Here is a 21,637-nt window from a genome sequence, read left to right on the forward strand (position 1 = left end):
ATATCAGTTAAGAAAAATGGTAGGCTTGTGCTAGAAGAATGAGTAGTGTCCAGACCAATCAGGAAAGGAGAAAACTAAAAAAAAAGAATGGGGCTTTGAAGGGTGAATAGGAGTTCACCAGGTAGAGAGTGCTTCTAGAGGGATGGGCACTGAAAAAGTCATGCAGGTCATATGTGAAAGAGCAAGGGATGGGGAAACCTTAATTTTCTGTCTCTTACATCCCTGTTTCATGATTCTCTTTCCAAAGATCTAATCCAGTGCCCATAATTCAGAAAGTAAAATACCAAAGATTTCCATGAAGAATTACTTGGAAGCAAGCTCTCTTAGGAGCCTTGAGTTCCCTCCTGACCTGCTCCCCCATCAAGTTTAACTTCTGTCCCAAGAGCCTCTTCCTTTGTCCTCATGACAGGTGCTTCACATATAACCTATAAGGCCACATTCTGGGCTGCTGTCCTAACTGAAGGTCAGAGGTGACTAACCACCTACACATACCCCCTTGCAGCCCAACCTTTCACCCCCTCTCCGGTTCCTCTCAGGTCTCTGCCTCTGCTTCCCCCGAGATTGTGAGCAACTAGACTTTCCTTTGTTGGTTCAGCAACTAGGTCTGGCACTAGGAACAGTAAAGTGAGTGAGTGCCCATCGGCCCATGCTGTCAGAGTGACCAGCCCGAGCCCTTCTGCACCACCTGACGCCAGGGGACCTGCCAAGCTTCCTGCCCAGGACGTTCCCAGCTAACTCTCCTGCCCCACACCCGGTCAGGCACAGAGTGTACTCCTGACCCCAACTTTGTTTTTTTACATCTTTATTGGGGTATAATTGCTTTACAATGGTGTGTTCGTTTCTGCTGCATAACAAAGTGAATCAGTTATACATATACATATGTCCCCATATCTCTTCCTTCTTGCATCTCCCTCCCTCCCACCCTGCGTATCCCACTCCTCTAGGTGGTCACAAAGCACCGAGCTGACCTCCCTGTGCTATGTGGCTGCATCCCACTAGCCATCTATTTTACATTTGGTAGTGCATTTATGTCCACCTGGCCCCTTCTTGGAGCTGAGTGAACTAGCCCTGTGACCTAGGAACGGGGAGGGGACTGGGCCGAAGGTTCCAGCTGCAGGCAGCGGCTGGGGGGAGACGTCCCCTTCAGGAGGCACATGGCGGCATCACAGCAGAGCACAGGGCTGCAGGGGGGTCTCCTCTGGCATCCGGGGCCCTGGGTTAGGAAGGGCAGGGGTGGGACGGGAGGAGGACCTGTGTGCAGAAGCAGCAAGAGAGCAGGGCTGGTGCAGAGAGGCTGCTGGAGGAGTGCAAGGGGCCTGGTGCTGGTCAGGGTCAGGAGGACCAGCCCCCCTGAGGTCTCCAGGAGTGCCAGGGTTGAAGAAGCCCGTCCTTGCTCAGGGGCTGGGCAGACACGCCAGGGACTGCAAGGGGCTGTCCTGTGGGGGAGCTGCACCGGCTGGTCCTCTGCTTCAGGTCTGACATCCTCTCCCAGCAGCCAAGCCTCGTGCCCAGCTGGTCCTCCAAGACCCTCCTGCACAGCAGCCCGCTCAGGCTTCTGAGGAGCCTGCAGGCCCTGCATGTGAGGAAGGGCTGCCGGGGGCTGGTGACATGGCCAAGCTGGGCTCTTCTCAAATCTCATTTGGGGTGAAGGATTGGCTTCCTGAGGCCCTCGCGCTGAGCCAAGTCTGTAAGGCTTCTTTGCTCAGGGCAGGATGGGCTCTGGCTGGGCCCCTCTAAGGATGTAGCGAGGAAGCTACCACACAATAGCTGGGAGGCTCCTTCCCTGACAGGTGCCCAGGGTGAGTTTCTTCCCTCTGAGCCTTTGGAGACGAGCCCTTTCTCCTGACTCAGCTGCCATGGGAGTCTCAGGTGACAGGCAGGTTGTGGGGCGTGAGGGACCCCAGAGTGTGAGGCTGCAGGGGCGCTGGGACACGCTTGTCCTGCTGGGGTTCTGGGCCCACAGACCAGGGGTCATGTCCCCTCCTCGTCTCCTCTGCCTTCCCTCCCCTTCTCTCTCTCTTTCATTCCATCCAGCTCCTTGCAAGGGAAGACACACACGCTCCATATGACATCGTGAATTTATCCAGGGAGTGGGAAAGAGGGGAAGCCAGGTGAATGACAAATGGGCAGACCCGTAACACACGGGAGTGATCAGGGGCCCAAGGCGATGGTAGTCACGCAGGACTTAGCAGTTACAGTAACGGCTGTCCAGGGTGTCCGTGTCCTAATACCCAGAGCCAGAGAACAAGCCTGTTTTATCTGAGTGGGCCTGTGTAATCACAGAGGGCCTTATGAAAGAGAAGGCGATGTGAAGACTGAAGCAGGGGGACATTTGAAGAAGCTGATGGATTTGAATATGGAGGAGGGCCCAGGAGCCAAGGAATGCAAGGATTGCAGCTCTAGATATGGGAAAAGGCAAAGAGAGGAATCCTCTCCTACATCCCTGCACCGGGGGCCCTGCCAACACCTTGGCTGTGTCCAGGGAAACCCACTTCTGGCTTCGGACTCCAGAGCTGTCAGAGAATAACTCTGTGTTGTTCGAAGTCCTTAAGGCTGTGGCCAATTATTTTATCAGCAAAAGGAAGTGAATTCAGGGACAGACAGGCAGACAGAAGGGGCGAAAGACAAGGAGAGAGTAGACAGACTGGAGGAGGGCAGGCGATCAGGGTTGAGGTGGACAGTCAGAGGCACAGGTGGGTCAGAGACAGATGGAGAGATAAGCAGATAGGGAGCCTGGAGAAAGGTGAGAGGAGGAGGGCAGAACGTCTGATGGGCAGGAGGCAGGAGATGAGGTAGGCCGGCAGGTGGGCAGATAGAAGCAGGAAGTGGGCACAGAGGCAAGGACGGGAGAGAGTGACAGCGAGGCAGGATGGCAGGCAGGGGCCCTCAGAACTCGTCCTTGTCTCCAACAAGCATTACAGGAGCTTCCTGAGCTGCAAGGGGATCCCATTCTCGGGCTTCAGCACAACTTTTGCAATGGGAACAGGGACCCTGGAGGGATCCGGTGCCAGCTCAAAGCGAAGTAAGGTCAGGGCCACGGCCACCTTCATCTCATTCATGGCAAACTGCTTCCCGATGCAGTTCCTGGGTCAGGGAGGGAAAAGGAAGTGAGCAGAGGCTTCTAACCCCTGCTGGGCACAGGGCATTCAGGGCTTTCCTCCACATGATCCAGCCCCGATCCCTTCCTTACGGGTCACACTGAATGTGCCGCCCAAGCCTCGGTCCACCCTCTCCCCCTGACCTTTCCAAAGGCCACCTCTCTCCAGGACTAGCTCCTAACTCCTACTTCTGCTCTCAGCAGTAGCAAGTCCTGTTGGGGAGCGTCGGCGCTCTAAGCCACAGGGTCAAGTCACGTGAATCAGTAAATGTGAATTAGTACTTTGTTCACTCGTCCACAGGCAGCTTCTGGTTTCCGTCCAGGCCAGGGCACTGTAGGGGGGTGTGGGCAACTCTCGGGCCCTCACCACCCATGGCAGACATGCAGGGGCCCCAGTCCCCAGACAGGACAGGACAGGGTTGTGTCAGGAAGTCAGGATGGCAACCAGGCTTCTTTGAGGGGCTACGGGTTAGCGCCCCTTGACCTGCTGGACCACTTGCTTCCAGTTAATGCTCCGGCCTCCTGTCTCCCCGCAGCCCCTCAGTCAACCCGTCCCTGGAGCCTTCCCATTCTACTCCAGCAAGGCCCCTCCTCCCATCCCATGGGCTCCTCACTGGCCTTTCCAGCCTCCTTGCCTCTCCTCCCTCTACTGCAGCCACGGCGGCTCGGGGCCTGCTGCGCCCTCCATCACAGGGAGGGCACGTCACGGGGCCTCAGCTGGCGTCACAGCGCTCTCTGGGCTGCTCCTCACCTCGCACCTGTCCTGACCCTCTTCCTCGCTCCGCTCCTGTTGAGGCCCCCTCCCCCCGCCTCTGCCGGCCACATGCTCAAGACTCAGTCTAGTGACCACCTGGCCTCCCGCCTCTGCAGCCTGTGCCTCTTTCTCCCACATCCCCAAGCAGCTTTAGTGTTCACTCAAGGACACATCACCGTCCCGTGACCAGACAGTGCCAGAAACATGGAACAGTCCACAGTCTGCTCAGTGAATGAATGAATGAGTGAAAGAGTGGATGAGTGCATGATGTCTGTCTTGTAAGGCAAACGTACTGACCACTACACTATGGAAACGTCGCATGTCTGTCTTGAATAGCGGTAGTGGTTTCTTGACTGTGAACTCTTAGAGCAAGGAAAGTTCCTTTCATCTCTGTGTTCCCATCTTGTAATACAGGACTTGGCACACAGAGGCAGGCTCAATAAATAGCTTTCTATTTGAACAAAGTTAATTGAATTGAAAAAAACAAAAAAGTCTGGAGCAAAATTAAATATTAATTCTGACCTAGGAATTGAGTTGCCAGGTACCCCCGTCCTCTAGTGGCAGCGACATGGTGTGCAGCCTGTATCTACCAGGAAGAACAGGTCCATGGCAGAAAACAAATCCTAGAGCAAATTCTGGAAGAATGTTTGCATGAAGCCTGTTCTGTGAAGGTTGGTTCACCAACTGAAAACTTCACGGAAGTATAGACCCAGAAAAATCTTGTATTGCTAAGTACTGCCAAAGTTATGGAAGTTAGTCTTTCAGGGACGGATCTGTATGTAGCCTTTGAAGATTTTCACAGCAGTCTTTGTGGAGTGTATCATCCAGCTTAACATCAATTTCAGGTGTGCTTTATATTTTACCTGCCAGGAACTTCTCAAATGCATGTGTCAGATACAAAACAGTGAGTTTTTTTTTTAGCAAAAGCACTTGGTTGTCCTTCATTATATTCCTTTTCACCAATGAGAAACTCTGGACTCTGGGACTCCGCTATATATAAAGACTTACGGTAACTAGGAAAGGTGTCATGTTTATATTAATACACAGTCGCGACTTTGTTGGGGTCGACTACGGAAATAGAGAACACACACAAGGCTGTGTAACTTTCTTCAAAGGGCAACTGTAACTGATCACATACATGGCTTGAACCCTCAGGACAAGAAAGGCAGCTGGAAATCCAAACCCATGCAAACACGACTGGTAGAGTGAGATGCTGGCTGTTGAATTAAGTAGAAAAGGCAGTGGGCTGGACTAGGGATGTGTAAAAAGGGAAAACCACCTTTTACGATCAGTAAAAATTGCAGAAACCAAACATCTGAAGTTTACCTTTCATGGAAAATTCTAACGCTGAAATGTCATACTCCTAAAGCAAGGAAAACCCTGGAATACTTTGGAGCGGCCACGGCCATGGCAATGTGGCTGGTCGTTGTGGAAGTCAGGAGGTCAAGGACTCCGTGGTGTGCCCTGAAGGCCTTCTTGTACATGGGGACACACGCCTCCTTCTCAACACGCCAACATACAGGGACATAACTGCACACACCACATATGAATGTAGACAGTCACACACATCAGGTAGCACCAGTGACACCCAGCTGCCCCAGGTACAGAAGGCCTCACCTGGATCCTCCTGAGAAGGGCAGGAAAGCATGGCTGTGTCGATCAGAACCCGGTGCAAACCGGGATGGGTCAAACACCTGCAGAGAGAGCACCGGGGCCAGGGCAGGCGGGGTCAAACTCCTTGCACAAATCCACCAGGGGACAAGAATCCCCGAGGGGGATCAGGGGAGGTGCTGGTCTGGAGAGAGCATCCCATCCCCTCCTCCATCATACCTCTGGTTTCGGCCACACCTTCGGGTTGTGGTGAAGCCCATAAAAGGAGAGGGAGAGTGGGATTCCTGTGGGGCAGGGAGGAGAGAGAGAAGATTGATGGTACCCATGGCAACAGGGGCAATGTGCACAAAAGGCCCAGGAGCCACCATGAGAGCTACCCTCCATCACTCTGAATGAAGTGGTGCTCTTGCAAGACAGGTGGGCTGGAGGTGACAAAGCACATGAGCACAGATTAGGAGCAGGTCACCATGGCCAGGACTGAGAAGGAAAAGAATTGGAGGCTTAGTATGAGGATCGCCTCACATGAAAGCTCACAGTTATCAGGTGCCATCATGAGCCCTCGGGGCTGTGCATTAACTCATCTAATCCTCCCAGCAGCCCTCAGGGAAGGCACTCCTATCCCCACGTGCAGATGAGGCACCTGAGCCTCCAAGAGGTTGAGGGATGTGTCTGTGATCCCACAGAGAGGAGGTGGCAGGGCTGGGATTCACACCCACTGGGAGGTGAGCCAATGGGTGGCCTCCAACCATGGCAGGGCTGTCAGACCTGGTCATCAGCGGCTCTCGGCCATCCACCTGAGGGCTCCCCAGAGACTGGACCATCTGACCCATGACAGTGCACTCCCTGAGCTCCCTCGTTTACATAGACCCCATATGGAAAGAACCACATCTCCCCTTGCTTACTTCTGCTTTTCTCTTAAGCCTTCACGTCTCAAGGAATTAGAATTTTAGGGCTTCATTAGAAGACCACATTCAAGGACTAGCATTTGCTTATTGAGCTCTCATTGGTTCAAGTTCAAGGTCAGGCATTTTACAAAACATCAAAACTGCAGAGGAAATATTAATTATCTTGAGGCGGAAACATCAGACAGAGCATCCCGGGGCTGGAAAGCACATGTGTATTTTTTACCTTCCATGTGGTCTTGGTTAGGTTAGTGGGTGGGGTGAAGTTCATACCTGCAGGTAAGGAGTGTCCATCAAATCAAGGAAGGTGATGGGTTTGCTCAGATCTCTGCCGATGACTGGCACTGGTGGATAGAGTCGCAGTGCCTCCTTGATGCACATGGTGATGTAGGGCATCTGGCCCAGTTGGTCTCTGAAAAGAAGCCCATCTGAGGGTGGGCAGGGCCAGACAACCAGGAGTTCTCCACTTGCTGAGGGGCAAGGTTCTCCCACCTGTTGGGCACTGACCAGGTGATGGAGGCGCCATCCCCCAGGAGGCTCTGGATCTCTTCCCGGCACCTCTGCTGATGCTCAGGGTGGGAGGCCAGAGCATAGAGGGTCCAGGAGATGCCACTGGCTGTGGTGTCGTGACCCTCGAACATGAACGTGTCCACTTCGGCACGGAGCTCCCTGTCAGACAAGCTGCTCCCATTCTCCATCTGCGGAGGCAGGGGGAGTGCAGGGTCTGCCCTTCCTCTGTGCTTCTGGGCAAAGCCTCAGACCTCTCCTGCCCACACTCACTCTGGCGAAGAGGAGGATGTCCAGGAAATCCAGGTGCCTCTTGCTCCTCACCTTCTCCAGCTCTCCCTCCTTCTGCAGGTGAGCCTTCCTCATCTTGATCACTCCATCTGTCCCAGAACAGTGGTTCCCAGGCAGAGCTGAGGTCTCTGGGGAACCAGATGCAGCACCCACTGTAGCCCTATCTGCCCCTCAGGCCCAATTTGGGTACCAGGTGGATGAGGACGAGGGTGGGAATGGGCGCACATGTCAGGGCAGAGAGCTCCAGCATCGTCTGATCCAGGTCGGGAATCCCCTCAATAGCACAGCCCACGGAGGCTCTGCCTGAATGATGCTGGGAGGGGGTCTCATTCCACCGTCAGCAACGTGGTGACACATGTATCTCCCTGCACCTCACCTGACACCCTGACGTCTCGGTTCCCAACCCCTGCACCAGGGAAGTACCCAGTGTGGGTGTGTGCCAGCCCTTGAAGAGGAAGCAGGAGTCTGGGCCCTGCCTGCGGGGTCAAGGTCAGGGGAGGAGCCGCCCAGAAGGAGGAGCAGAACCTGTGTGTTGATAGGCCAGCTGGCAGGCGCGGTGGCTCCAGCGGCCTTCAGGAGTCAGCTTGTAGATGATGTCGTTCTGGTGGAAAGCATTTCTTTTTTTTTTCCTTTTTTTTTTTTTTGCGGTACACGGGCTGCTCACTGTTGTGGTCTCTCCCGTTGCAGAGCACAGGCTCTGGACGCGCAGGCTCAGCGGCCATGGCTCACGGGCCCAGCCGCTCCACGGCATGTGGGATCTTCCCAGACCGGGGCACAAACCCGTGTCCCCTGCATCGGCAGGCGGACTCTCAACTACTGCGCCACAAAGGAAGCCCTGGAAAGCATTTCTTAATCGGGAAAAAGTCAGATTTCTGAGGTCCCTGTTGGCCTGGATGTAGGACTGGATTTTCTTGAAGGGAGAGGATGCAGAGGAGACTGGAGTGGAGGGAGCCTCTGACCTGAAGATGGAGTGGGGCTCTGGGTGGGGATTCCTCAGTCAGTGGGGACAGGCAGCACTGAGGCTTTGTGATTTCTGCCTCACAGCCCAGGAGACCCTCAGTCCTTTACAAGTGGCCTGAGCAGCCAGGCTTCTCCCTGTGCAGGAATCAGGGACCTGTGACTGAGTCAAGGTTGGTCTGGGTGGAATTTGACTGTGGTCCATGGCTCTGTGCAGAATGTTGCTTTCTGTGCTGATAAGCGTCCACACTGCCCTAACTGCCTCTCAGGTAAGTCCTCCCCAGCTGGTGAGAACAAGGGCCCTGCCCTGCCGTTGAAGGGTTGTCACTGACCTGTCTGTCTGGATGCTGCCCTGGTGGCTGAAAGCGCACTTCATGATGGTGTCCAGGGTCATCAAGGAGACGTGTCCAAGGATCTCCAGATGTGAGTCTGGGTTGATGAGCCCCTCCCATTTGTCCTGTAGTGGGAGGGGTACATTGACCCTGCTCTGCTCCCCCAGAAGGCCTGTGCTGACAAGGCCAGGCTCTCTGTCTGTCTGTCTCTCTAAATCTTTGGATGAAATTTTCTCACTTTCTAAGTAGATGTGTTATTTAAGACTGTAAAGTAAGTGTGTAATGGGATGGCTATTTTCTCAGAAACTTTTATTATGTAATTTATCATCATCCCTTATCGTTTGACTAAGGTTTGAACTTTAGCAATTAGTTATTAGGATAATCAATTTTTGCAGACCAGAAAACACTGTTTCTCAGGAGCCAAAGGGGAGTCTTTTTGTTGATAGCTGAGCTGCACATTTTGGACAGGCAAAGTTCAACTTTAGGGAGTAAACGTCTCAAGTCCAGAGAAGGCTAACTGGATGTTACTGGGGATCCTAAGGAAGGGACATCAGGGACTTCAATTTCTTTTGTTAAACAAATGTTAGCTGAGCCCAGCTGGGTGAGAAGCCGGAAACCTGATGGAAGGCGATGGGTTGGCAGGACAAAGCTCTACACAGATTGTAGACCTGGTTTCCAGTTCTTCCCATTAGTGGCTCAATTCCATGCGGAAACCTGGACGTCTGGCCAGAGTGCACCTGAATGCCATCCTGGCATGTCTAACCTGACATTGCTCAGGCCATGTCCTCAGATTGTCCTGCTGTCCAAGGAGAATGACCATTGTTCCAGCCTACACTGCTGAAGACTCACAAGGGGAATGTGAACCCTGTATCCACCATGGCCCTCCTTTCCCTTGGCAATGAACAAATTGTAAATCCAAGGTGGTTACTCTTCTGTCCAATCCATTTTACGGGGAGCCCTGTCTCATAGTCAAGACCTGGGACTCTGCCTTTGGAAATATCTTAGAAGGACTTTCCATCAAAGGAAGAGGGATTTATTTATACCAATTTGAAAAGGAAACTTCTTTCTAAGAGTTGCCAAGTCAGTATATTTGGACATGCATATCACGAGTGTATAAATGCATGCCTGTGTACATCTGTCAGGTATGTCTCAATGTGTCCAAATATGTGCATATGTATGCCAATGAGTGTGTCCAAATTCTTATCTCCATATAGCAGTAGCACATGTGTGTTGAGGTGTATGAGTCACACAGGGTGTGTGATAATGTGTCTATGTGTCTGCAAGAGGCAACAGGGCCTGGCTGTACAGGGGTGTCTGAGCACTTGGCATCGCATATATGCACTTCTAACGTGTGATGCGCCTCTCTGTGGGATTGAGCGCGTGATCCTGGGGAGCTGCGTCTGATGGGTGTCTGAGGGATGTATCTGTCTGACAGTGGACTGTGGATTGACCTTGCTGTGAGCTGTGCAGGTGAGAGAGAGATGGACTCACCAGCATCAGAGCCGGCCATGAGACCCACGTAGGGCTTCAGGATGTCATAGTGGAAGGCTGGGGTCAGCATCCGCCGGTGCTGGAACCACGTCTGCCCCTCCAACACGAGCAAACCTTTCCCTGGGCCACAGATGGGTGTGTGTGTGGGTCGGGGAGCCTGGATCAGAGGGACGACTGGGCACAACTTGGGAGGAACCAAGGGTGTCAGGAAAAGACACACCATGGGCAAAGGTAGGAAAGGCCAATACAGTTCAGGAATGTGAATTTCCAAAATGACTGCTCCATTAAGAAGTGAGAGTTTGAGATAAAGTTTGAAAAAGAGTTGGGGGAACAAGGACCTAGTGTATAACACAAGGAACTATACTCAATATTTTGTAATAACCTATAAGGGAAAAGAATCTGAATCACTGTACAGTATACCTGAAACTAACAGAACATTGTAAATCAGCTATACTCCAATAAACATTTAAAAATATATTATAGAAAACTAATATGTGTTTGAAATATAGTCACACTCTGAAAACATTTAATAATTTCTTACTTTGGCTAGTCATTATTAATTATTCATTGTGCAGAAAAAATGAGAAAAACAAGACATTTACCTCAGAAGTTTTGTCCATAATGATAGGTCATGAAATATAATCTCCTTTCCGGTATATGCAGAATAATATGGTGTAACTTATAGGGCTACTTTAATGATTAAATGAGGTAATAAATGTATGTTGCATAGAACACATCTGACACTTTATTTATTTTTTATTTAACGTCTTTATTGGAGTATAATTGCTTTACAATGGTGTGTTAGCTTCTGCTTTATAACAAAGTGAATCAGTTATACATATACATATACCCCCATATCTCTTCCCTCTTGCGTCTCACTCCCTCCCACCCTCCCTATCCCACCCCTCTAGGTGGTCACAAAGCACCGAGATGATCTCCCTGTGCTATGCGGCTGCTTCCCACTAGCTATCTGTTTTACGTTTGGTAGTGTGTATATGTCCATGCCACTCTCTCACTTTGTCCCAGCTTTCCCTTCCCCCTCCCCGTGTCCTCAAGTCCATTCTCTAGTAGGTCTGCATCTTTATTCCTGTCTTGCCCCTAGGTTCTTCATGACCATTTTTTTGTTTTTTTAGATTCCATATATATGTGTTAGCCTATGGTATTTGTTTTTCTCTTTCTGACTTACTTCACTCTGTATGACAGACTCTAGGTCCATCCACCTCACTGCGAATAACTCAATTTCGTTTCGTTTTATGGCTGAGTAATATTCCATTGTATATATGCGCCACATCTTCTTTATCCATTCATCAGACGGACACTTATGTTGCTTCCATGTCCTGGCTATTGTAAATAGAGCTGCAATGAACATTGTGGTGCATGACTCTTTTTGAATTATGGTTTTCTCAGGGTATATGCCCAGTAGTGGGATTGCTGGGTCATATGGTAGTTCTATTTTTAGTTTTTTAAGGAACCTCCATACTGTTCTCCATAGTGGCTGTATCAATTTACATTCCCACCAACAGTGTATTGAGGGTTCCCTTTTCTCTACACCCTCTCCAGCATTTATTGTTTGTAGATTCTTTGATGATGGCTGTTCTGACCGGTGTGGGATGATATCGCATTGTAGTTTTGATTTGCATTTCTCTAATAATTAGTGATGTTGAGCATTCTTTCATGTGTTTGTTGGCAATCTGTATATCTTCTTTGGAGAAATGTCTATTTAGGTCTTCTACCCATTTTTGGATGGGGTTGTTTGTTTTTTTGATATTGAGCTGCTTATAATTTTGGAGATTAATCCTTTGTCCACATCTGACACTTTAATAAGAAGAGTTCATGTTAATAAGAGTTCTTGTTACCTCTTCTTCTTTAGACCTGAAAAAACACTTTAAAGCATTGTTGGGACTTCCCTAGTGGCACAGTGGTTAAGAATCCGCCTGTAAGACTTCCCTGGTGGTGCAGTGGTTGAGAGTCTGCCTGCTGATGCAAGGGACACGGGTTCGTGCCCCGGTCTGGGAAGATCCCACATGCTGCGAAGCAGCTGGGCCCGTGAGCCATGGCCGCTGAGCCTGCGCGTCCGGAGCCTGTGCTCCGCAACGGGAGAGGCCACAACAGTGAGAGGCCCGTGTACCGAAAAAAAAAAAAAAAAAAGAAAAGAATCTGCCTGCCAATGCAGGGGACACGGGTTCAAGCTTTGGTCCAGGAAGATCCCACATGCCATGGAGCAACTAAGCCTGTGTGCCACAACTACTGAGCCTGCGCTCTAGATCCTGTGAGCCAGAACTTCTGAGTCTGCGTGCCACAACTACTGAAGCTTGCGTTCCTAGAGCCTGTGCTCCGCAACAGAGAAGCCACTGCAACGAGAAGCCCGTGCACCACAACAAAGAGTAGCCCCTGCTCACCTCAACTAGAGAAAGCCCACGTGCAGAAATGAAGACCCAAAGCAGCCAAAAATAAATAACTTATTTAAAAAAGTGTTCTTGCTACTATCATTAATACTTTAATCATAATAATTCTTTTAATAATAATAATACTATGGGCTGCCTTCCCGTCCTGATGCTTGTCAGCTGACAGTCCGTCTCAAGCCACCTCCCACTTGCCTCCCATCCCTGACTCTCTTAGGCTGGCTTGTGGGCTGTAAGAATGGCTGGTAGAGGGTCAGGTATTAATGGCTGAAGTGCCAGTCTCTTCCGGAATTTCACAGACCCAGGGGCATGTACCCAAGAGGGAAGATTTGCTCCAGCTGGGATGTGGGTTTTGCTCTACCTGATCTCACCAGGACCACCTTCATGTAGTCAGGGTCAGAGATCACAGGGCTAACCTTGCTCCCCCCAGTCAGTGAGGATGGACACATGGGAATCTCTCTATCCTTTTCAGTGGTTGTTGCTGTTTCTGTTCCTTTGGAACTATAACGAGAGTAACAAAATAAAAAAACCTTGTTTTAAGGTCAACTGCTTGGGGTGGGGGTGAATGTTTGGACAGGCATGGAGAGGTGGTTCAGAAATTATCCGCAGAGATCAAAGATTAGCTCTGATGAGCTGGGCTCTGATCCAGATTCTTGATATCTCTCCAGAACTTGGCCTAAGATCGGATTCTGTCTCCTTGTTTGTTTCTCACTCAGAATTGCCATTATAAGTTTACACATAGTTCATGCTTGATAAATGTTCAGGGATTAACTCCATGGCATATAAAACATTTTCATAGACTTCTGTAATGCTCAAGACAAACATGTATAAGGGAGGGATCATTACTTGATCCATCTCACTGAAGAATGAGGCAACACATATTAAAGGATATGCCCAGGTGAGCTGCATCTAAAGCCAAACCTGCTGACCCCAAGGTTTCCTTCCCCAGTGTTCCCAAGCCTCCCTGGGTGCCTCTATTATGAGGTTTCAACTCAACGTTCTACTTGCGGGGCACCGTGTTGACAAGCTTCCTTTTCATATATGTCATCCCTGTGTTCCTAGAACATGGTTCAGAGGGATTGAGCCTCACTTTTTTTTTTTTTTTTTGTGATAAGTGGGCCTCTCACTGTTGTGGCCTCTCCCGTTGCGGAGCACAGGCTCCAGACGCGCAGGCTCAACGGTGGCTCATGAGCCCAGCCACTCCGCGGCATGTGGGATCTTCCCAGACCGGGACACGAACCTGTGTCCCCTGCATCGGCAGGTGGACTCTCAACCACTGCGCCACCAGGGAAGCCCTTTTTTTTTTTTTTTTTACCTCACTTTTAAAAGAATCAATAATGTTCATGAAGAAGGAATGAGTACATGCAGGAGTGTGAATGAATGAGTCCTGATTAAAATTGCTGTTGCAAGTGACAGAATCAGAGCTAACAGAAGAGAGAGGAAAAGGACAAAAAGAAAGCTGGGAGCCCAGGGGCGTCTCACGGAGCCCAAGGGCAGGGGGCAACCAGGCTGTGGAAGGGCAGAACCAGGGACTGGAGGGCTGCCAGGACTGTGTCTCCCATTCTTTCTCTCTGTACGTCCATGCATTCATCTCTCAGCAAGTGTTTATGGAGGCTCCACCTCGTACAGGCACCTTTCTAGAAGCTGGTGATACAGTTATGAACAAGCAGATACAGTCCCTGTCCTTGTGCAGCTGGGTCCAGGCGATGCAGGAGGGAACGTCTACTCTTCTGGGGTTGGCACCTCACCATTCTGCCACCATCACGTCTGACTGGCACTGCTGAATCTTATTCTAAGAATCTGATTCTAATCTCATGGCCAAGGTGTCCACCTGCTACAATCAACTGTGGTTGGGGGTGAATAGGGTTTTCGAAGGCCACCCTGTGAGAGGGAAGAGATCTCAGAGCAGACATCCCCAAATGTTTCCACTACCGTGAATGTCAAATACAAGAATAAGTAGATGGGTAGAAGGACTCATTTGTTTACCTGGTAACTATGTGTTGAGTACTTACTTTGGGTCAGTTGCCATCCTAGGAGCTAGAGATCCAGCAGTGAACAACAAGATCCCTGCTATTGTGGAGCTCCTGTTCTAGTGGGGGTGTGGGCGGGGCTGACAATCCTGCCCTGAACTGAGGCGTGTCCTGCTTGAATTCATTCTCGAGGCTGCTCTGTGTTCCCAGGTCACGTCCATCATTGGGACTGCCCTGCTCTGTTGATCCAGTGCAGGGACTGACTGGTGGGAGCCTCTTACCTCCCCAGCTGTGTTACCTGGTTTTCCTGGATCTCCTCTTGTTGGCCCTGAGGACTTGGGGTCCGTGTTTCTGCACAGGAGCATGCCTCCTTTCTGATTGCTTGGTGCCCAAGCCAGCCAGCTGCCTGCAAATCCTTCTTCATTGGCACTGCCTTTGTTCTACCCAATTATGTATGGCATTCTAATTCCTGACTCTGCCAATATTAGAGGGGTTGAAAGAAATCTCAGTATTATAAGAGCTAGAAATATTTGGTTGTGATTGCTATATTAGGCCAGTAGAAATTGAGAGGTGATTAAGCACCATGAGTAGTATAATTTACGTAAGAGAAATTATCTACTTATTGAGTTCTCTGATGGCCATCAGTGTAATGGAAACATCACTGGAGGTGTTTTAGTGGTTCCATCGGTCAACTCTTAACTCAGAAAAGTGACAACTGCATCAAAAAAAGACCAGAATTTCTCAAAATCAAAATAATCTGGAAATCGAATACAACAATTTTCATGAACAAACTGGGCTTTGGCTGACTCTCTGTGGCTGATTCCAATAGGAGCCATCTTAGCTCCACTCTGCTGATAATCACTCGGCCTCCTTCTCTTGAGAAAAGACTGGCTCTCACTGTGTGCCCTCACCCCCTGCATCCCCCCAGGGCTGAGTGCTGGCTCACTCAGTGGGTAGGCACTGGCCTTCCTCAGCCTGCAAGCTTCTGCTTTCTCTCTGTCTGCTTTCACTCCACACACGTGGGCTGAGCATCTCTCCAGGTCAGGTTCTGTGCTGGGTACTAGGGTACAGGGGTACAGGAAGAGGACAATACCTCAGCCCCAGGGACCTCTCAGTACAGTGTATGAGGGAAGAGAGCCCAGAGATGAACAGACCCTATTTAATGGCACAAGTCAAACATCAGTATCCTTTGCTTAGAGGCCATCCTTGAGGCCTGATTGATCAGTTTGCCTGGGAATATCACAGTTTTAACCAGTCAGAGTCCTGCATTCCACCAAACCGAGCCAGTTGGCCCCCCTCTGGCTGACATAACCCCCCACCCAGCAGGTGGGCCTCTTTTCCTGTCACCTGACACCTTCTTAGATTCCTGTCTATCATCTCCATGGACAGTGAGCCCACAGGGCAGCATCCATCATACTGATGTCTGTGTTCCCAGGCAAGCTCAGGGCCAGGCAGAGAGGATGGGATTGAGGGATGGGGCAGGGAAGCATCTAGAAGCCTGTTCTATGAGAATAGCTGAAGCTGCTCAGCCTGGAGACGGGGGAGACTCAGGAAGGAACAGCCACTGTCCTCAAAGTGCAGGGCTGCTAGGACAGCCTGCAGATCTCCCAAAGGGAGGAGCGTCTGACAGACCTGAGGACACCAGCACGGGGTCCTGGGAGGGAGTGAGCTCCCCGGACCGGGATGAGGAGCCAAGACCTGAGGGGTAAGCTGGGTTTTCCCCAGGAACCACGTGCTTGTTACCCAACAAGACTTTGTCCTGTGGACTTGCTGACCAGGACCATGCTCTGAGAGCGCTGGCCCTCCCTGCCCTCCCACTGCCCCCGTCCCACCCCTTCCTACCTCCTGGTTGTGTCCGTGGCTAATTAGAAGCCCTTCAAGAACATTTTAATAATCACATTGGAGAGATATGTTTTGCAATATCAATAGCAAAATCATTTCTCCATTCAAATACATGAGAATTTCAGGATTAAGTTTTATCCTTAATCTTAATTATGATATTTTCCTACTAATAGGTTTACTTTGAACTGCAACCAGGAAATGTGCTCAACTGAGACTGCATCCCTCACTTTCATTATCCATACAGGGTCCAACACCAGTTTCAGTCCTACTTCACTGAAGTACTACAGTTGTAGCAGGAGCAGTTTTACTAATTCCTTTTTATCCTATGTTAGAAAATAATTATACAATTAAAATTTTTATACTCTGCTTAGGAGCCTTTAATACATCATTTATTGCAATCTGTTCTTAAACATAAAATGGTATTTTAAAAATTGTTCCTCTCTTCTGATAAAACTTTACCTAGGTTCACCAAGAAAAAAAAGAGGATATGTTACAACTGATACCATAGAAATACAAAGGAACATGAGACTCCTATGAATAATTAAATGCCAACAAATTTGATAACTTAGTAGAAATGGATAAATTTCTAGAAACATACAACCTACCAAGACTGAATGATGAAGAAAATAGAAAATCTAAACTGGCTGATTACTAGTGAAGAGATTGAAGCGGTAATCAAAAACCTTCAACAAACAAAAGTCTAGGACCAGGCAGCTTCACTGGTGAATTCTATCAAACATTTGAAGAAGAATTAATACCAATCCTTTTCAAACTCTTCCCAAAACAGAAGAGGCGAGAACACTTCCAAACTCATTTTTACAAGGCCAGTATTACCCTAATATCAAATGCAGACAAGGAGACCACGAGAAAAGAAAATTACAGGCCAATATCTCTGATGAACATAGATACAAGAATCTTCAACAAAATATTAGCAAACGAATTCAATAATAATTTAAAACGTGGAAGCACAAAAGACCCTAAATAGCAAAAGCAATCTTGAGAAAAACAGAACTAATCTGGAGGTATCATCCTCCCAGACTTCAGACTATACTATAAAGTTATAGTAATCAAAACAATACAGTATTGTTGTAAAAACAGACACATAGATCACTGGAACAGAATAGAGATCCCAGAAATAAACGCTCCAAAATGGTTAGTTAATTTATGACAAAGGAGCCAGGAGTATACAATGGGAAAATGACAGTCGCTTTAATAAGTGGTGGAAATTCAGAATGAAGTGGAAGCACGGAGGGAAATGCTTAGAGTCTTAGAGAATACACATTTCATCATAACAGAGTGTTGGGAGAAATATAAGCATTAAAGGCATTTCTGATGGTGGCTCAGAAGGAAATGAGGGACATGTTACTGGAAACTAGAGAAAACCAAACTTGTTATATAGTGGCAGGAAATTTAGCCAAATTATATGCTACAGTTGTGTGGAAAGCAGGGCTTCTATGAAAACACCTTGGATTTTTAACTGACAAGATTTCCAAGCAAAATGTTGAAAATATGGCCTGGTTTCTTCTTGCTGCTTATAATAAGTGAGAATAAAGAAATAAATTGAGGGAAGAGCTGTTAAACAAAAAGAAACTAGTTCTTTATGATCTGGGAAATTGCCAGCCTATCCAGAATGCAAAAATTAGGCTAAAATGAAGAGAATCACTATTAGGAAATCATGTCGTGCAGAGAAGTCCAAGGGTGTCTTTGGTGGTTCTGAAGTGGTCAATGTGTGACTCATAGATTCTCTCAAGAAACTCAGAAGGCAGGAATAGAGGTGGGGTTATTCAGAAAAGACCTCTGGAGTATCTTCCTGTCTAATGGTATGAAGCCCTGTGGCATACCGGGGAGATCCACAAGATTTATGAGAATGTTCTATTAGCTGATCTAGCTTGTACTGAAAGGGATCAAGAGAGGACAAAATGAAGGAAGGATGCTGGTCTCCAAATTCTACAGGAAAGAAACAAGCTAACAAAACTACTCAGCTGCAAATATGTGCTATCCTTCAAGACAAAGGGAGAATGACTCCAAGACAAAACCTTAGTGTCAGAGGGTACAGTCATGAGCCCAGAGGATGGAACCTCAAGCCACAAAGGATTATTCCCAGACCTGAAATATAAAGACATTTGCCCTGCTGAATTTTGAAATTGCTACAAACCAGAGACTCCTTTCTTCTTTTGTCTTCCTTTTGGAATACGAACGTCTATAACCCTTATACTAGGATTTGTCACCAGTTTACTTTGGGAACAGATAAATTGTTTTTTACTTTCACAGGGCCAAATATTTAGGGGAATTTTGTTCAAGGATGGCTTATACCCAGGCTCACACCCATACCAAAGTGAGATGATTTAGGTAATAAGATTGAGACTTCTGAGCCGATGATATTTCCATGAGACTTTGGACTTGAGTTGATACTATAAAGGACTGAGGTTTGGGGGATTATAGGATGGAGTGAATGTATTTTGCAAGTGGAATGGACATGAATCTTTGGGAGACAGAGGGCAGACATTTGGAGGCTGAATAATGACTCCCAAATGTATCAGATTCTATTGATAATTCTAGGACCATGTAAATATTACCTTACTAGAAAAAATGGTCTGGGAAGATGTGATTTCATTTAGAATTTTGAGACTGGGAGATTATCCTGGATTATCAAGGTGGCTCTCAGATTAAATCATTTGTATCCTGATAAAAGGGAGGCAGAGGTAGATGTAACACACATGGGAGATGATCATGTGAAGACAGAGTGAAAAGAGATTTGAAGATGCTGACTTTGAAGAATGGAGATATGTGGCCATAAGCCAAGGAATTCCAGCAGCCACCAGAAGCTGGAAAAGAAAGGGAATGAATTCACCCTAGAGATTTCAGAGAGAGTGTGGCTCTGCCAATATCTTGATTTTGGCCCAGGGATACTGATTTCACACTATGGCCCCAAGAATGATGACATATTAAATTTATATTGTTTTAAGCCACCAAGGTTCTGGTACATTGCTACAGTTGTCCCAGGAGACTAATATAGGTAGGATAGTAATCCTTTCTCTGAATACTTCATAGAATTATTCATTCAGTCAGTCATTAATTCACCCCAAAACTACTATATTTTGAGTTCACAGTTTAGTGCCTAAAGGCAGAGAAATAAATTAGTACAATAAAATATGATAAAGGATGTTCTGAAGGAATGAATAGTAGGTGTAGGCAACCTAGGGAAAGAGATAATTAAAAAATAAAGAGTTCTTACTAGCTGAATGGACACAAAAACAGGATCCATATATATGCTGTCTACAAGAGACCCCCTTCAGACCTAAGGAAACATACAGACTGAAAGTGAGGGGATGGAAAAAGATATTCCATGCAAATGGAAATCAGAAGAAAGATGGAGTAGCAATTCTCATATCAGACAAAATACACTTTAAAATAAAGATTATTACAAGAGACAAAGAAGGACACTACATAATGATCAAGGGATTAATCTAAGAAGAAGATATATTGTAAATATTTATGCACCCAACATAGAAGCACCTGAACACATAAGGCAAATGCCAACAGCCATAAAAGGGGAAATTGACAGTAACACAATAATAGGAGGGGACTTTAACTCCCCACTTTCACCAATGGACAGATCATCCAAAATGAAAATAAATAAGGAAACACAAGCTTTAAGTGACACATTAGACAAGATGGACTTAATTGATATTTATAGGACATTCCATCCAAAAACAACAGAATACACTTTCTTCTCAAATGCCCGTGGAACATTCTCCAGGACAGATCATATCTTGGGTAAAAAGTCAAGCCTTGGAAAATTTAAGAGAATTGAAATCATATCAAGTACCTTTTCCAACCACAACACTATGAGACTAGATATCAATTACAGGAAAAAGTCTGTAAAAAATACAAACACATGGAGGCTAAACACTACACTACTAAATAACCAAGACATCACTGAAGAAATCAAAGAGGAAATCAAAAAATACCTAGAAACAAATGACAGTGAAAACACGATGACCCAAAACCTATGGGATGCAGCAAAAGCAGCTCCAAGAGGGAAGTTTATAGCAATACAATCCTACCTCAAGAAACAAGAAACATCTCAAATAAACAACCTAACCTTGCACCTAAAGCAATTAGAGAAAGAAGAACAAAAAAACTCCAAAATTAGTAGAACTAAAGAAATCATAAAGATCAGATCAGAAATAAATGAAAAAGAAGTGAAGGAAATGATAGCAAAGATCAATAATTAAAAGCTGGTTCTTTGAGAAGATAAACAACATTGATAAACCATTAGTCAGATTCATCAAGAAAAAAAGGGAGAAGACTCAAATCAATAGAATTAGAAATGAAAAAAGAGAAATAACAACTGACAATGCAAAAATACAAAGCATCATGAGAGATTACTACAAGCAACTATGTGCCAATAAAATGGACAACCTGGAAGACATGGACAAATTCTTAGAAAAGCACAAGCTTCCAAGACTGAACCAGGAAAAAATAGAAAATATAAACAGACCAATCACAAACACTGAAATTGAAACTTTGATTAAAAATCTTCCAACAAACAAAAGCCCAGGACCAGATAGCTTCACAGACAATTTCTATCAGATATTTAGAGAAGAGCCAACACCTATCCTTCTCAAACTCTTCCAAAATATAGCAGAAGGAGGAACACTCCCAAACTCATTCTATGAGGTCACCATCACCCTGAGACCAAAACCAGACAAAGATGTCACAAAGAAAGAAAACTACAGGCCAATATCACTGATGAACATAGATGCAAAAATCCTCAACAAAATACTAGCAAACAGAATCCAGCAGCATATTAAAAGGATCATACACCATGATCAAGTGGGGTTTATCCCAGGAATGCAAGGATTCTACAAAATATGCAAATCAATCAATGTGATACACCATATTAACAAATTGAAGGAGAAAAACATATGATCATCTAAATAGATGCAGAAAAAGCTTTTGACAAAATTCAACACCCATTTATGATAAAAACCCTCCAGAAAGTAGGCATAGAGGGAACTTACCTCAGCATAACAAAGGCCATATATGACAAACTCACAGCCAACATTGTTCTCAATGGTGAAAAACTGAAACCATTTCCACTAAGATCAGGAATAAGACAAGGTTACCCATCCTCACCACTATTATTCAACATAGTTTTGGAAGTTTTAGCCACAGCAAACAGAGAGGAAAAAGAAATAAAAGGAAGCCAAATTGGAAAAGAAGAAGTAAAGTTGTCACTGTTTGCAGATGACATGATACTATACATAGAGAATCCTAAAGATGCTACCAGAAAACTAACAGAGCTAATCAATGTATTTGGTAAAGTAGCAGGATACAAAATTAGTGCACAGAAATTCCTTGCATTTCTATACACTAATGATGAAAAACCTGAAAGAGAAATTAAGGAAACACTCCCATATATCATGAATAAAATACCTAGGAATAAACCTACCTAAAAAGACAAAAGACCTATAT

At 46.9% G+C, this 21,637-nt stretch overlaps 1 protein-coding gene across 1 annotated transcript; it reads right to left on the reverse strand.

Annotated features, from left to right (window-relative positions):
• Window positions 1-2,778: 2,778 nt before the first annotated feature.
• On the reverse strand, window positions 2,779-11,612 carry LOC149750760 (cytochrome P450 4A11-like). Its single transcript, XM_089923212.1, is given in 11 exon segments — window positions 2,779-3,084; window positions 5,469-5,545; window positions 5,682-5,746; window positions 6,638-6,659; window positions 6,662-6,776; window positions 6,857-7,062; window positions 7,145-7,251; window positions 7,688-7,766; window positions 7,998-8,072; window positions 8,448-8,590; window positions 9,949-11,612. Coding segments are annotated over 11 exon segments (1,275 nt in total). The 5' UTR covers window positions 10,166-11,612; the 3' UTR covers window positions 2,779-2,915.
• Between the last annotated feature and the right edge of the window lie 10,025 nt (window positions 11,613-21,637).

This window comes from Delphinapterus leucas, chromosome 1 (assembly GCF_059928025.1).
Source record: "Delphinapterus leucas isolate spDelLeu-1000000601 "Yukka" chromosome 1, BTC_Dleu_Yukka2, whole genome shotgun sequence".
NCBI lineage: Eukaryota > Metazoa > Chordata > Mammalia > Artiodactyla > Monodontidae > Delphinapterus > Delphinapterus leucas.